We start from the raw sequence: 12,342 nt of genomic DNA, 5'->3' as shown, positions 1-12,342 counted from the left end.
AGCCTCATAGAAATACAAAAAGCAATCTCGCTCGAGTCAGGAGACCCTCAGCCAGTCCCTCTGTATTAGTTGACTGTGTTTGGACGACTGCATGAGCCCTGAACCCTTGGAAATTAAAGGCAGAACTTGAATGAGGCCTAAATGTGATACCTGTACAATACGATTTCCTCATAGGATAATATTAAAATTACAAGCCTACACATACATATACACAAGCGTATTGGCTAAGAAAAAGCATAGATGTGTGGTCAATGTGGTTCTCACCCCTGTGACCTGCAACGATCACAAAAATGAAGGGTCCTTTATGGAAAGCTGTTGCACCATTAGCTTTTACTAGATACTGTGTCATCTTCCACTATGCCGCTTGGCACTGCAGCTTGCCCCAGTTCATGTGAATGAAGCTTACATAAAATTTAGGTTTGAATGTCACATACAATTAATTTATAAGGCTGGTATTTTGTCTATAGCGTAAAAGCCAAAGAGACTGATAACATATAAATTTCAAGAGGTCAAACCTGCATCCACCAATATGAAGACCTGCTAACGCAATGAAAAACTACTACCTCAAAAGACATCTGAAAATGGACATGGGTCCAGAATCTGTGAAAATGTCCCACACGATATAGATGATCATCATATGTCACAGATAATTAGTGTGGATTTTGCACTGTAAATTTGCGACAAGAAAACATTTGACAACCTGACACTAACAGGAATGGAAACATGCGTCATGTACTGCGAGGGTGAAGATAAAAAGGGGGGGGGGTTAAACAATAGATTTGCGTAAACTGAATGAAACGTTTAAAAAAGCAGTATTTACTGATGAAACACAACATTCTTAAAGACCATCTAAATGGAAGACTCGTAAACTGGAGCAAATCCTCTTTTTCGCTCAGTGAACCATGTAGCTGCATTCTCAAGTTTCCTGCAGTACAAGAAAGCCCTAACAATACAGACATCCATTTTCCTTCTTCCAGGTAGCCTGATACACTGTAGCATCTCCTTGGCGCATTCTGAAGCCTGGTAACCTGCCAATATTCAGTAAAAGCTTTACAAACCAAAGCAGTGGTTTTATAAACTTCTCATTATGAAAATTGTACCATGGAAATTTAATGTGACTTATGAATGAGTGTCCTTTACTGTGTCCCTTTCATCTGACTTACTACTCAATTTATATTCCAATGCAATATACAGAACAAAAAATCATTTACTGGACTATTAGAAGACTCTAGAAGGCTTCAATTTACTTTATCAAGTATTATTTATCATGTAAAAACATAATCTGAGAGAAAAACACCAGGACCCATGGATGATGATACTGTTGTTTTTATTCTAAGGTTTTCATTTTAGGCACATAGGGGGGTCAATTAAAAACAGTTTGCTGTTATAAAACTGCTTGAAATCGCAAAAAAAATACTTGCAACTTTCAGTGCTTTTCATGTTTCCAGCCAGCTACGCTAACTTTTAGAAAAGTAAAGACAGTATAGCCTGTAGGGGGCATAGCTGAGAGCCCCCCTGACAAATTAATGATGATTTACGCCACAAAAGATTACAAAGAAAATTGTACACTAGTCCCTGGTGGGAATACATATAATGCGGTGGCACACGGCAGCTGTAAGATACACCAAATTTGTTAAAAGGTGCTCGCCTCTAAGAATTTGCTGCATCTTCCCAGTGCACCATAATTCAAGATTAGTGTCACGATCCAGTTTTGGATTCGTGGCACCTCATGTTCCACTCTGTTTTAAAAGGAGCTTTTTTCCTGTCAGGACCATCAGGGGTTAATGACATTTTCCCCGCTGGCAATCTGCTGTAACTGCAGTGCTGCTGGGTCAGTGGATGTGGTTGGTGACCACTCCCACCATCCTTTAAAATGTCAACAGATGCATCAGCTAACTGTTGGTGATAGTTTATCTCTGGAGACCAGCATTTACAGGAGCAGCTCGCTGGTATCAGCCACGTCTGGTGTTTGGAGTCCTGTTGCTGTGTTATCTGCAGTGTGGAGCTTGGCAGCGATGTCTGTAGGCTAAGTGCTGTATTTTCTCCTTGTCCTTTTGGTGTTTGCCACTGTCCCGTGTGCAGTGGTGAAGCTAGCGCCCCTTGCCAGCCAGTGGACTAGTCAGAGCAGTAATAGGTGACAACGAGGGACTAGGTTGCTGACAGCGGTGGAGGAAAGGACCCACTTAGGGCATTAGGGGAGTGTAGTAACAGGCTCAGGTTGGAGCAGGAGGTGTTCATCCCCCATTTCCCTATCAGTAGGGCCTTCCTCTCCCTCTTCCGACCGACCACCCATTGGGTCGCATCGTGACAATTAGACAATCTTGATGAAATGGCATCATAATGTTTTAACTGGTCCATCGGAGAGGTTGCTGAAGATCATCATTATACAGATAATGGGTTTCAGCGGAAATATTCAAGTAGTTTATTAAAAAGTGAAAATTCTCTAATTATGTAGGAATGTTTTTCTATTACTTAGGCATGGAGAGATTTTTAATTATTTCTAAATTGTAGTAAATGTATACTTCAACATTACTGTACTAAAAGTCAGGGGTGGAACCTGGGGACTCAAATAGCTGAAGAAAATTGTGGTTACATCATTGAGCTAGCACCAAGGAGAACAGAAGTCTTAAGAGGAAGGGAGTGAATCCAGTGTATTCATTCACTGCAATGCATTGTGCTCTTCTTTTGATTTGGAAAAAGGGGAAAGTTGCGGCAGTGTGAACACTAACATCAATATAGGGGAAGTCCAGGATGGGCCCCCTCAGAGTACGGCATGCTCGTTGCTGCTGACCACCGCGTGGTCAGAAAAGTTATACATGGGTAGGGAGTCATACAGTTCACTGCCTGTTGAGTACCCGAACACAGATGTGGTTAACATGTGACAGACCCCATCACTGCGTTCCATCCAGATATATTGCTTCCTCTCTCTGGACTGAGCTCTTGGCACTTTTCAGATGGGGAGATTTCAGCTTTGGAGGTTTAGCTTAGCAGTGACACGGGTCAAAACTTTTTATATTGGAGCAGGGCTTTCCATTTGCAGGATTGGCATTCTTGGATATCTGCACTCAATGTACGTTTCCTTGGTTTGTCCTGCACTTGTCTGCCATGCACTGCTTGCCTGATGTGTTTAATATGCAAACTGTGCTTGATGTATGCTTGTTACCATGTGTGCTCTTGATCATATGATTGTGTGCACTGAAGCTCATGTGCGATGCGCTCACAATCATGTGCAAAGTGTATGCTGTGCTCATATGATGTACGTTATGCATGTATAACGTGTACACAGTGCTTGTGTGATGCATGCACACTGCTTGCGTGATGTGTACAAGATGTCCGGTAGAGTTTTGTGTTTACACAACTTGTCTGATGTATGCACTTTGTCTAGATGACTTAGGGGCTCATACACAATTCTAACACCGCGGACCTCTGCTCTCAGTGTCTTCCTAATTCTCTTTACATTGTGCAGCAACAATTGCTCACTGTACACGAAATGTGACAATGTCATAGCAAGTGAAGGAGTTATCCTTCTCAAGGACGTCATGCCAAGTTGATTATAGATCCTATTCTAAGCTGCAATTTACTTTTTAAAAGCCAAATATTTTCTCTGGTTGATCTTAAATGGGTTGCCCCCTACTTTAAAGTTTAAAAAGACCAGAGAGGTGTAAGAAATAAAACGAAAACCCAATACTGATTTCTCAGGCAGGTGACAGACCTCTGCACTGGTGTTGTGTCTCCCAATGGTCTCTTGGCATCAACATCAAGCGATAATAAACAGGGAACCAAAGCCATTGCATTTATCTAAAATGGAAAGAGATATTTTTACCTGTTTAGACTAAATGCAAAAGACTGCAAATGATCAGCTGCAGCAGTCCGCCACTGGATTATAGCAAACAGACCTCTGTTATTGGAGCGGGGGGACAGAATACATAGTGAGAAGAAAGGACTATTAACGTTGAACTTTTAAATTAGGGCACAGTTCCGATAAAGGAAGCCTGTCAAGACAATTTTACTAACGGGGGATAGATATATATATATATATATATATATATATATATATAAATAATGAAAAGTATGTGCCATCACATCAGCGTTTAGGAAACCATATTTGTCAAGCTTTCTATTTCATCCACACACCACTGTAGCTTCACAATACAAAATTCAGTATAATATGCTTCAGAATGCATTATGGCCACATGCAAATATGGATTTTTTTTTACTCAGATAATAAAGAACACCTTGTCTATGTAATATTGAAAAATGCAAATTTGATGCTACACTCAAAGCCTTGAAATCCGGGATTATGAAAAATACATTGCCACAGGTTGACTAGAGCCATTCTGGTGACCAAATAACAGAGCTGAATGAACGATCACAACTCACAGTTCTTATATCATGAGGTCTAATTAGATTAGTGTTACAACATAAGTGTAATTTTACAAATGGAAAACCATTAGTGGGACTTTTACCAGACTAGCTTGAATTTCACATGGCAAAAAATCCCAGTAAAATGCAAGTTCCTTCAGAAGTCTAGCCATGACATAATGGAGAGGGTTATTGGTAGACCTGACAGATACTACCTGACGAGGAGACTAAAAACCCAGTACTGGTACCTACCAGTTCACAAATGATAAATGATATTGGTAGGGAAGATTGAACGAGGCCTACTTGTCGTCTTAACAGAAGATGGCTGCTGGCACCTAGCATTGGTATACTGGAACTTTATGGAATGGTTATTTTATCTGTTCTTTGCAGAAATTCAAGTGCTTTTCAAATTCAGCAAGTGGCATAGATCCCGCCATCTGCGCCAATCTTCTGATGGCAAAGCCATTTAGAGCAAAAACTTCATCTTTTTTCAAATATATATACCACTCTCAAGACTTTAATAAAAAGTGAACGGGGCTAAGCTATAAGATGGAAATACATTATTTAGTGGCCGAAGAAATGTCATAAACTCTTATTTAGAGGGTTTCTAAGACTTGTGCATAGGACAGCAGTCTTAGTAAATCCCCCCAAATGTCTATTGCTTTCCCATTAAAAGAGAATCCAGCAAAACGTTTTGCCTATGTTGTAAAAGCTCACGTAATGATGTACAATATGAAGTTTGTCAGGATTTGTCCTTGTGTTTTTATCTTTTGATAATTATGCTTCCTTCCCTGTTTTCTAATTTTAGAAAACGTCAGAAATAACACAGGCGTTTGCTGTCTTACTGTAAGTGAATGATAAAAAGACATGCAGATTAAAAGGAAATATGTCAGCAGGTTTTTGCTATGTAATCTGAGAACAGCATGATGTAGGGGCATAGACCCAGATTCCAGTGATGGGTCACTTACTAGGCTGTGTTGCTGTTTAAAAAAAAAACAGCAGGAGATCATCACCACAAGACTGTCGTGCCTCCTAGTCAACCACTCTGTAACCCCACCACTGATTAGCAGCTTTCTATCAATGTACAGTATAGGTGGGGTATAGGTGGGGTTATAAAAGGCTCAGCATTCAGAGCACTATTAGATCAACTGCAGCGAAAGCAGTGGTGATTGCATAAAAATGACAGCATGAAGAGCAGTATTTTGCTCTGTTGAGGGCAGAGCAGAATACTGCAGTGCACAGGCGCCAGACCTCTCCCGACGCCTGCGCATTGCAGGACTCTGCTCTGCCCCGGAGCCACGACAGGAAGGGAAGAAGAGGACGGCATCATATGAATATGGCAGGTGCCGGACCGCAACACCCATCGGACCGGACCGCCCCCACCAGTGAGTATGAGCCAAAGTGTTTTTCTTATCTTTCAGGTTACATCGGGGGCTTATCTACAGCAATACATAATGCTGTAGATAAGCCCCTGATGTCAATGCCGGCAGCTGATAGTCCAAAAAAAGGGTGTGACAGATTTCCTTTAATACTTGGAGGCAAAACCCTTGTTGGCAAGCACAGCAGTCAGAGTTTTTTGTAGTTTATGATGAGGTTTGCGTACATGTGAGGAGGAATTTTGGTCCACTCCTCTTTGCAGATCATCTCTAAACCATTAAGATTTTGAGGCTGTCGCTTGGCAACTCAGAGCTTCAACTCCCTCTACAAGTTTTCTATGGGATTAAAGTCTGGAGACTGGCTAGGCCACTTCATGACCTTAATGTGCTTCTTTTTGAGCCACTCCTTTGTTGCCTTGGCTGTATGTTTTGGGTCATTGCCTTTCTGGAAGACCCAGCCATGACCCATTTTTAATGTCCTGTGGAGGGAAGGAGGTTGTCACTCAGGATTTTACGGTAATTGGCAACATCCATTCTTCCATTCATGCGGTGAAGTAGTCCTGAGCCCTTAGCAGAGAAACACCTCCAAAACATGTTTCCACCTCCATGCTTGACAGTGGGGACAGTGTTCCTTGGGTCATAGACAGCATTTCTCTTCCTCCAAACACGGCGGGTTGAGTTAATGCCAAAGAGCTCAATTTTTGTCTCATCTGACCACAGCACCTTCTCTCAGTCACTTACAGAATCATCCAAGTGTTCATTGGCAAGCTTCAGATGGGCTTGCACATGTGCCTTCTTGAGCAGGGGGACCAGATCGATGTTGATTGACAGTCATTTTGTATTTCTTCCATTTTCTTACTATTGCACCAACAGTTGTCTCCTTCTCACCCAGCGTCTTAGGTATGGTTTTGTAGCCCATTCCAGCTTTGGGCAGGTCAATAATCTTGTCCTTGACATCCTTAGAAAGCTCTTTGGTCTTGACCATGTTGTAGAGGTTAGAGTCTGACTGATTAATTTAGTCTGTGCACAAGAGTCTTTTATAAAGGTGACTACAGTTGTGGCCAAAAGTATTGACACCCCTGCAATTCTGTCAGATAATACTCAGTTTCTTCCTGAAAATGATTGCAAACACAAATTCTTTGGTATTATTATCTTCACTTGTCTTAAATGAAAAACCACAAAAGAGAATGAAGCAAAAAGCAAAACATTGATCATGTCACACAAAACTCCAAAAATGGGCAAGACAAAAGTATTGGCACCCTCAGCCTAATACTTGGTTGCACAACCTTTAGCCAAAATAACTGCGACCAACCGCTTCCGGTAACCATCAATGAGTTTCTTACAGTGCTCTGCTGGAATTTTAGGCCATTCTTCTTTGGCAATCTGCTCCAGGTCCCTGATATTAGAAGGGTGCATTCTCCAAACTGCCATTTTTAGATCTCTCCACAGGTGTTCTATGGGATTCAGGTCTGGACTCATTGCTGGCCACCTTACAAGTCTCCAGTGCTTTCTCTCAAACCATTTTCTAGTGCTTTTTGAAGTGTGTTTTGGGTCATTGTCCTGCTGGAAGACCCATGACCTCTGAGGGAGACCCAGCTTTCTCACACTGGGCCCTACATTATGCTGCAAAATTTGTTGGTAGTCTTCAAACTTCATAATGCCATGCACACCAGAGAACATTCTTCCAAAACGTTTTAGGCTTTTTCAGGTAAGTTTTGGCAAACTCCAGCCTGGCTTTTTATGTCTCGGGGTAAGAAGTGGAGTCTTCCTGGGTCTCCTACCATACAGTCCCTTTTCATTCAGACGCCGACGGATAGTACGGGTTGACACTGTTGTACCCTCGGACTGCAGGGCAGCTTGAACTTGTTTGGATGTTAGTCGAGGTTCTTTATCCAACATCCGCACAATCTTGCGCTGAAATCTCTTTTCTTTTCCGTCCACATCTAGGGAGGTTAGCCACAGTGCCATGGGCTTTAACTTCTTGATGACACTGCGCACGGTAGACACAGGAACATTCAGGTCTTTAGAGATGGACTTGTAGCCTTGAGATTGCTCATGCTTCCTCACAATTTGGTTTCTCAAGTCCTCAGACAGTTCTTTGGTCTTCTTTCTTTTCTCCATGCTCAATGTGGTACACACAAGGACACAGGACAGAGGTTGAGTCAACTTTAATCCATGTCAACTGGCTGCAAGTGTGATTTAGTTATTGCCAACACCTGTTAGGTGCCACAAGTAAGTTACAGGTGCTGTTAATTACACAAATTAGAGAAGCATCACATGATTTTTCGAACAGTGCCAATACTTTTGTCCACCCTCTTTTTTATGTTTGGTGTGGAATTATATCCAATTTGGCTTTAGGACAATTCTTTTTGTGTTTTTTCATTTAAGACAAATTAAATGAAGATAATACCAAAGAATTTGTGTTTGCAATCATTTTCAGGAAGAAACTGAGTATTATCTGACAAAATTGCAGGGGTGTCAATAAATACTTTTGGCCACAACTGTACGTAAGACAGCTGTCTTTAATGCAGGTAACGAGTTGATTAGGAACGTCTAACTGGTCTGGAGGAGCCAGAACTCTTAATGGTTGGTAGGGGATCAAATACTTATTTCTCACTGCAAAATGCAAATAAATTTATATAATTTATATAATGTGATTTTTATTTTTGACATTCTATCTCTCAATGTTAAAATTAACCTAGCCTTAAAATTATAGACTGTTCATGTCTTTGTCAGTGGGCAAACTTACAAAATCAGCAAGGAATCAAATACTTATTTACCCCACTGTATATGAAGTTTGCTAGGGAACATATTAGCACAACTCCAGTGATTGTTCTCACAGTGCTGAATATGGCCAGTGTAAAAGAATCAGTTAGAAAGTAGATCAGACTTCAATCTCAGAGGACTAATGGAATGATCAAAGCGTTTTTCATCCAGCTCATGTGAGATACAGTTTAGAAACATGAGCTGGGAAATCGACACGTGATTTACAGCAATGATTCAGAGCTGCATCAGCACCGCATTTAGCGATCTGACCTAAATGAGGCATGTCGATTACACAAAAATGACACAGAATCTGTAACTGGAATTCACCAGGTTTAGATGTTGATGTTTCATTGCATCAGCTCAAAGCTCTTAAACACATGGATCTTTAAGGAAGGAAGGAGAACGCTCTGCAGCATCTTCAGCTAGCAGGTTGGAGAATGACAGAAGGACACGTACATCTGTATATACTCTAACTAATACGCAGCAGAATGACCACGATGCAGAGAACCACCAGACCACATGCTAGACTATTTTATTACCTCTTATTATTCTAAGGAATTTTCAAGATTTTTTTTGTTTTAAAAAGTCAATAGACTGGATTGTTTCAGGCAAGCAACGCACATCAGATAGCCGTCAGCCAATACTCATTCAGCAGACAGCTATTTCCTCTGACCTCCACGTAAACATGCTCGGCCAAACCAAATTTATTCAGGAGGAAAGAGAGGGACTATCATCCAATGACACATCTGACCTCACAGAACAAAGAATTGTGCATTCTGAAATTCTATTTGCATCAGGAAACTGGCCGTCCTTCCCACATATAAGTTAGTAGGTTTAATGTGCTGTTAATGGCCAACTGCTATTGAGTGTTGGAGACCAAATAAACCATGATCTACAAGCAAGTATCACTACAAATGATGTTAGATCAATTGACCTGAAATTTTGGAGCAGAAACTTGACTTTTTATTTTTTAAAGGAGTTTTGATAGTTGGAAGAGGATTTGGGAAGTTTCCACTAAATTTCTGCTCCAAAGGCCATGCGCGAACAGAGTTCGTCAAGGAATCTTTGGAGAGGAAATTGATCGTAAACTTTCCAAATCCTCCACAAAAATGCATAACTCCTCAAAAACTTGAGTTTCTGATCAGGTTACGCTCCAAAAACTCAGCCTAAAATAAAACTCCTTGAAAAACTGTGTGCACTTAGCCTAATAGGTTTTTGTCCCTGGTCGGATTACAGATGACCTAAATCAGGAAAAAAACAATTAATCTCTCATGCTGAACATTGACCACAGTAATAAAATCCTGCCTTATACTAAAGTAAAACTGACTTCTAAACCCCCAAACACAGTATTTTTGAGGCATTCAAAATTAGAGTTTAAGTGGAAATCCTTCTTTTAGTTTCATGACGACTTCTTTCCTGAAGCTTTCTCTGTAGCGTTTGACTGGACAGTGCCTAGCAAAGATTAGAAAAAAAACAAACAGGTATTTCTACAGAACTGAAGCAAAAAAGACCACTGAAAACACTGAACATGTGAACAGCAAAGTGGTTTTACAATAGAAATAAATACAATGAGGCTGTCAAGCAATTTTCAAGATTTTTTTTGGCGTGCACACAGCCTTAGATGGTGTAACAGAACTATTGATATTCAAGAAATTATAATGTCTATCTGGTCTGACAGTTTACTTTTAGAAAATATAATTCATTTTCAAATAATTTACATATCTTTATACTTATGTTTAATTTAAATTACTGAAAATAGGACCATGAATAAATCATTCTGGCTGGTAATACACACCCAAAGTGATGTACATTCTTAGATACTGTGACCATTTTGTTGACCACCAGTGGTTGATATGAGCTGGTCCAGATTTCAGCACAATGTTCTCCAGCTTTGAGACGTACACTTAAATGCATTACAGTGAATTTGTCACAAGCTTAAACCCCATGACCCCTATTACAAATTCTACCCACTCTTTACAAAAGTGCCACGGGTGGACAAAAAAAAAAAGCAAAAAGTTGTATAATATTGCACAAATTTTAGCACAAAATTTTTGCACAAACATTTGCAGCAAAATTTATGGTGCAAGAAATCTGAAAGAGGGGATAAAAAATTCCCAAACCAATATCTATTCAATATTGTGCAATCCATGTTTGTAATCATACGAATCATTCCTTACTATAGTTTACAAATTTTAAAACCTAATATTTGTCATATTCAAGAGTTGTATGCACTGACACCTTGTGTTCGTAACGGATTTGCATGTAGTGGTCTTTACTATTTTGGAGGCTTTTAATGTTGAGCTTTGTTTACATTTGCGTTAAGTCTCCATTAGCATCTTTCATTGCAGGTTCTGCTACAAATTTCACTAAAGGATAGCGACCAGGACAGAAAACCGATAGACTCCATTATGGGTAATTGGATCTATTGGGCTCCTGTTCAGCACAAGATGGATCCAGCATTGCCGTGTTTATTTTTGTTCTTTTCCTGCGGCAGAGCAGAATTATGGATGCCTACACAGCCATAAATTTGGGTCAGGATATACAGTAAGGTCAAAAACTGCAAAAGTAATATAGATGATAAACTAGTAAAGGGAATTTACCCAACCCTTTACAATTTAAAAAAAAAAATTAAAATAATCAATCATTAGAATGGGTATAGTTCATTTTGATATCAGTGATACAGAGGCCAAAAGCAAAAGGCTCAAAAGGTTAAATATGAAAGGAGCTGGGTTCGTGAAAGTTAAATTTTGCTTTATCACTGGATTAATCATTCAAGAATTCTAAGTCGTAGAAGAATATTCTCAACGGAGTTCTCCTGAAGTACAAAACTGTTCAGTTCAGGACCTTGAAGTGGATCAGGTATGAATGGTAAGCAAAATTCTTTTTATTGATTACACAGAACGAACGACTAACAAAACTACAAAGCAGGAATTCAAGAATGTTTCCCATCATGAAGAATCCGTAATAAAATAGAAAAGTCGTTAATTTATACACCTCTTGCTTCACATCTGCACTAAAAGCCTAAGTACTTTTGCCTTTTTGCATTTTCTCCCTCCAGCTTCCCTCTCCTCTCCAAACAGTTTTATAGGAGCAATAGAATTTTGATCTTGAATTGAAGACAGATCTGTAGAGAGATTTGAGCATGTTTGGAGAAAGAATGCGCACTGCAGAGAGGCATTTCTATAATAAGACACATCACAATGTTGCTTATCTTAACTTGTACAAAGGAATTAGAATTATGAAAAAAAAAATAATATAGCAGCCAGTTAAAAAGAGGTTGTCCCTACCCCAAGTCAGTTACTGGTTGGCCATGAATGCCTAAGGATAAAGCCCCTAAAATAACCCCATATACATTGTGTGCCAAGTTTCATGATGTTTTATACATTTCTGCTTTATTTCATGTACCTTGACAACAGCTCTACTGTCACAGGCATCACTTTCACTTACGGATCCTCTGCTCTCTTCCGGCTACATTTCCCATCAGCCCTTGTGCTGGGCCACAAGCCAGTTGTTAGTACACCCTCCCCTTCCTATCCATCCATTAGCACCGCCCTATCCACCTTTAACGCCACCTAAATTTCTCCCAGTACTCCCCAGCGTCAAACACAGCTTTGCCATAACATCCTGTCCGGGACACTGCTGCAGGCAGGTCACTGGTACAGAGCATAGAAAAACACAAAGCACCATAACACCAGTTCTGGCAGTAAAGACTATTCTCTGTTGCCCCTCACCGACTAGTAATGTTCAACTGGAACAGTATGGATGGATGGGGAGAGAAAGATGAATGTGTGTAACAGAGGGAATACAGCACTGTGTGCATATATCTAATATATAAAGC

At 40.2% G+C, this 12,342-nt stretch overlaps 1 protein-coding gene across 3 annotated transcripts in view; it reads right to left on the bottom strand.

Moving 5' to 3' along the window:
• BCL2 (BCL2 apoptosis regulator) overlaps nt 1-12,342 on the bottom strand; it is a 283,465-nt gene that overhangs the window by 205,303 nt on the left and 65,820 nt on the right. Inside the window, exon 3 of one of the 3 annotated variants that reach the window (XM_073550179.1) lies at nt 8,235-9,956. The exons of the other annotated variants lie outside the window; for them this stretch is intronic. Coding sequence (XP_073406280.1) covers nt 9,879-9,956 — 78 coding nt within the window. The 3' untranslated portion in view covers nt 8,235-9,878. Of the gene's footprint in view, nt 1-8,234; nt 9,957-12,342 lie in introns of those variants that run through there. 3 annotated transcript variants of the gene reach the window in all.

This window comes from Dendrobates tinctorius, unplaced genomic scaffold (assembly GCF_039654945.1).
Source record: "Dendrobates tinctorius isolate UK_male_01 unplaced genomic scaffold, ASM3965494v1 ptg000163l, whole genome shotgun sequence".
Classification (NCBI taxonomy): domain Eukaryota; kingdom Metazoa; phylum Chordata; class Amphibia; order Anura; family Dendrobatidae; genus Dendrobates; species Dendrobates tinctorius.
This window is presented reverse-complemented; position numbering and strand designations above follow the sequence as displayed.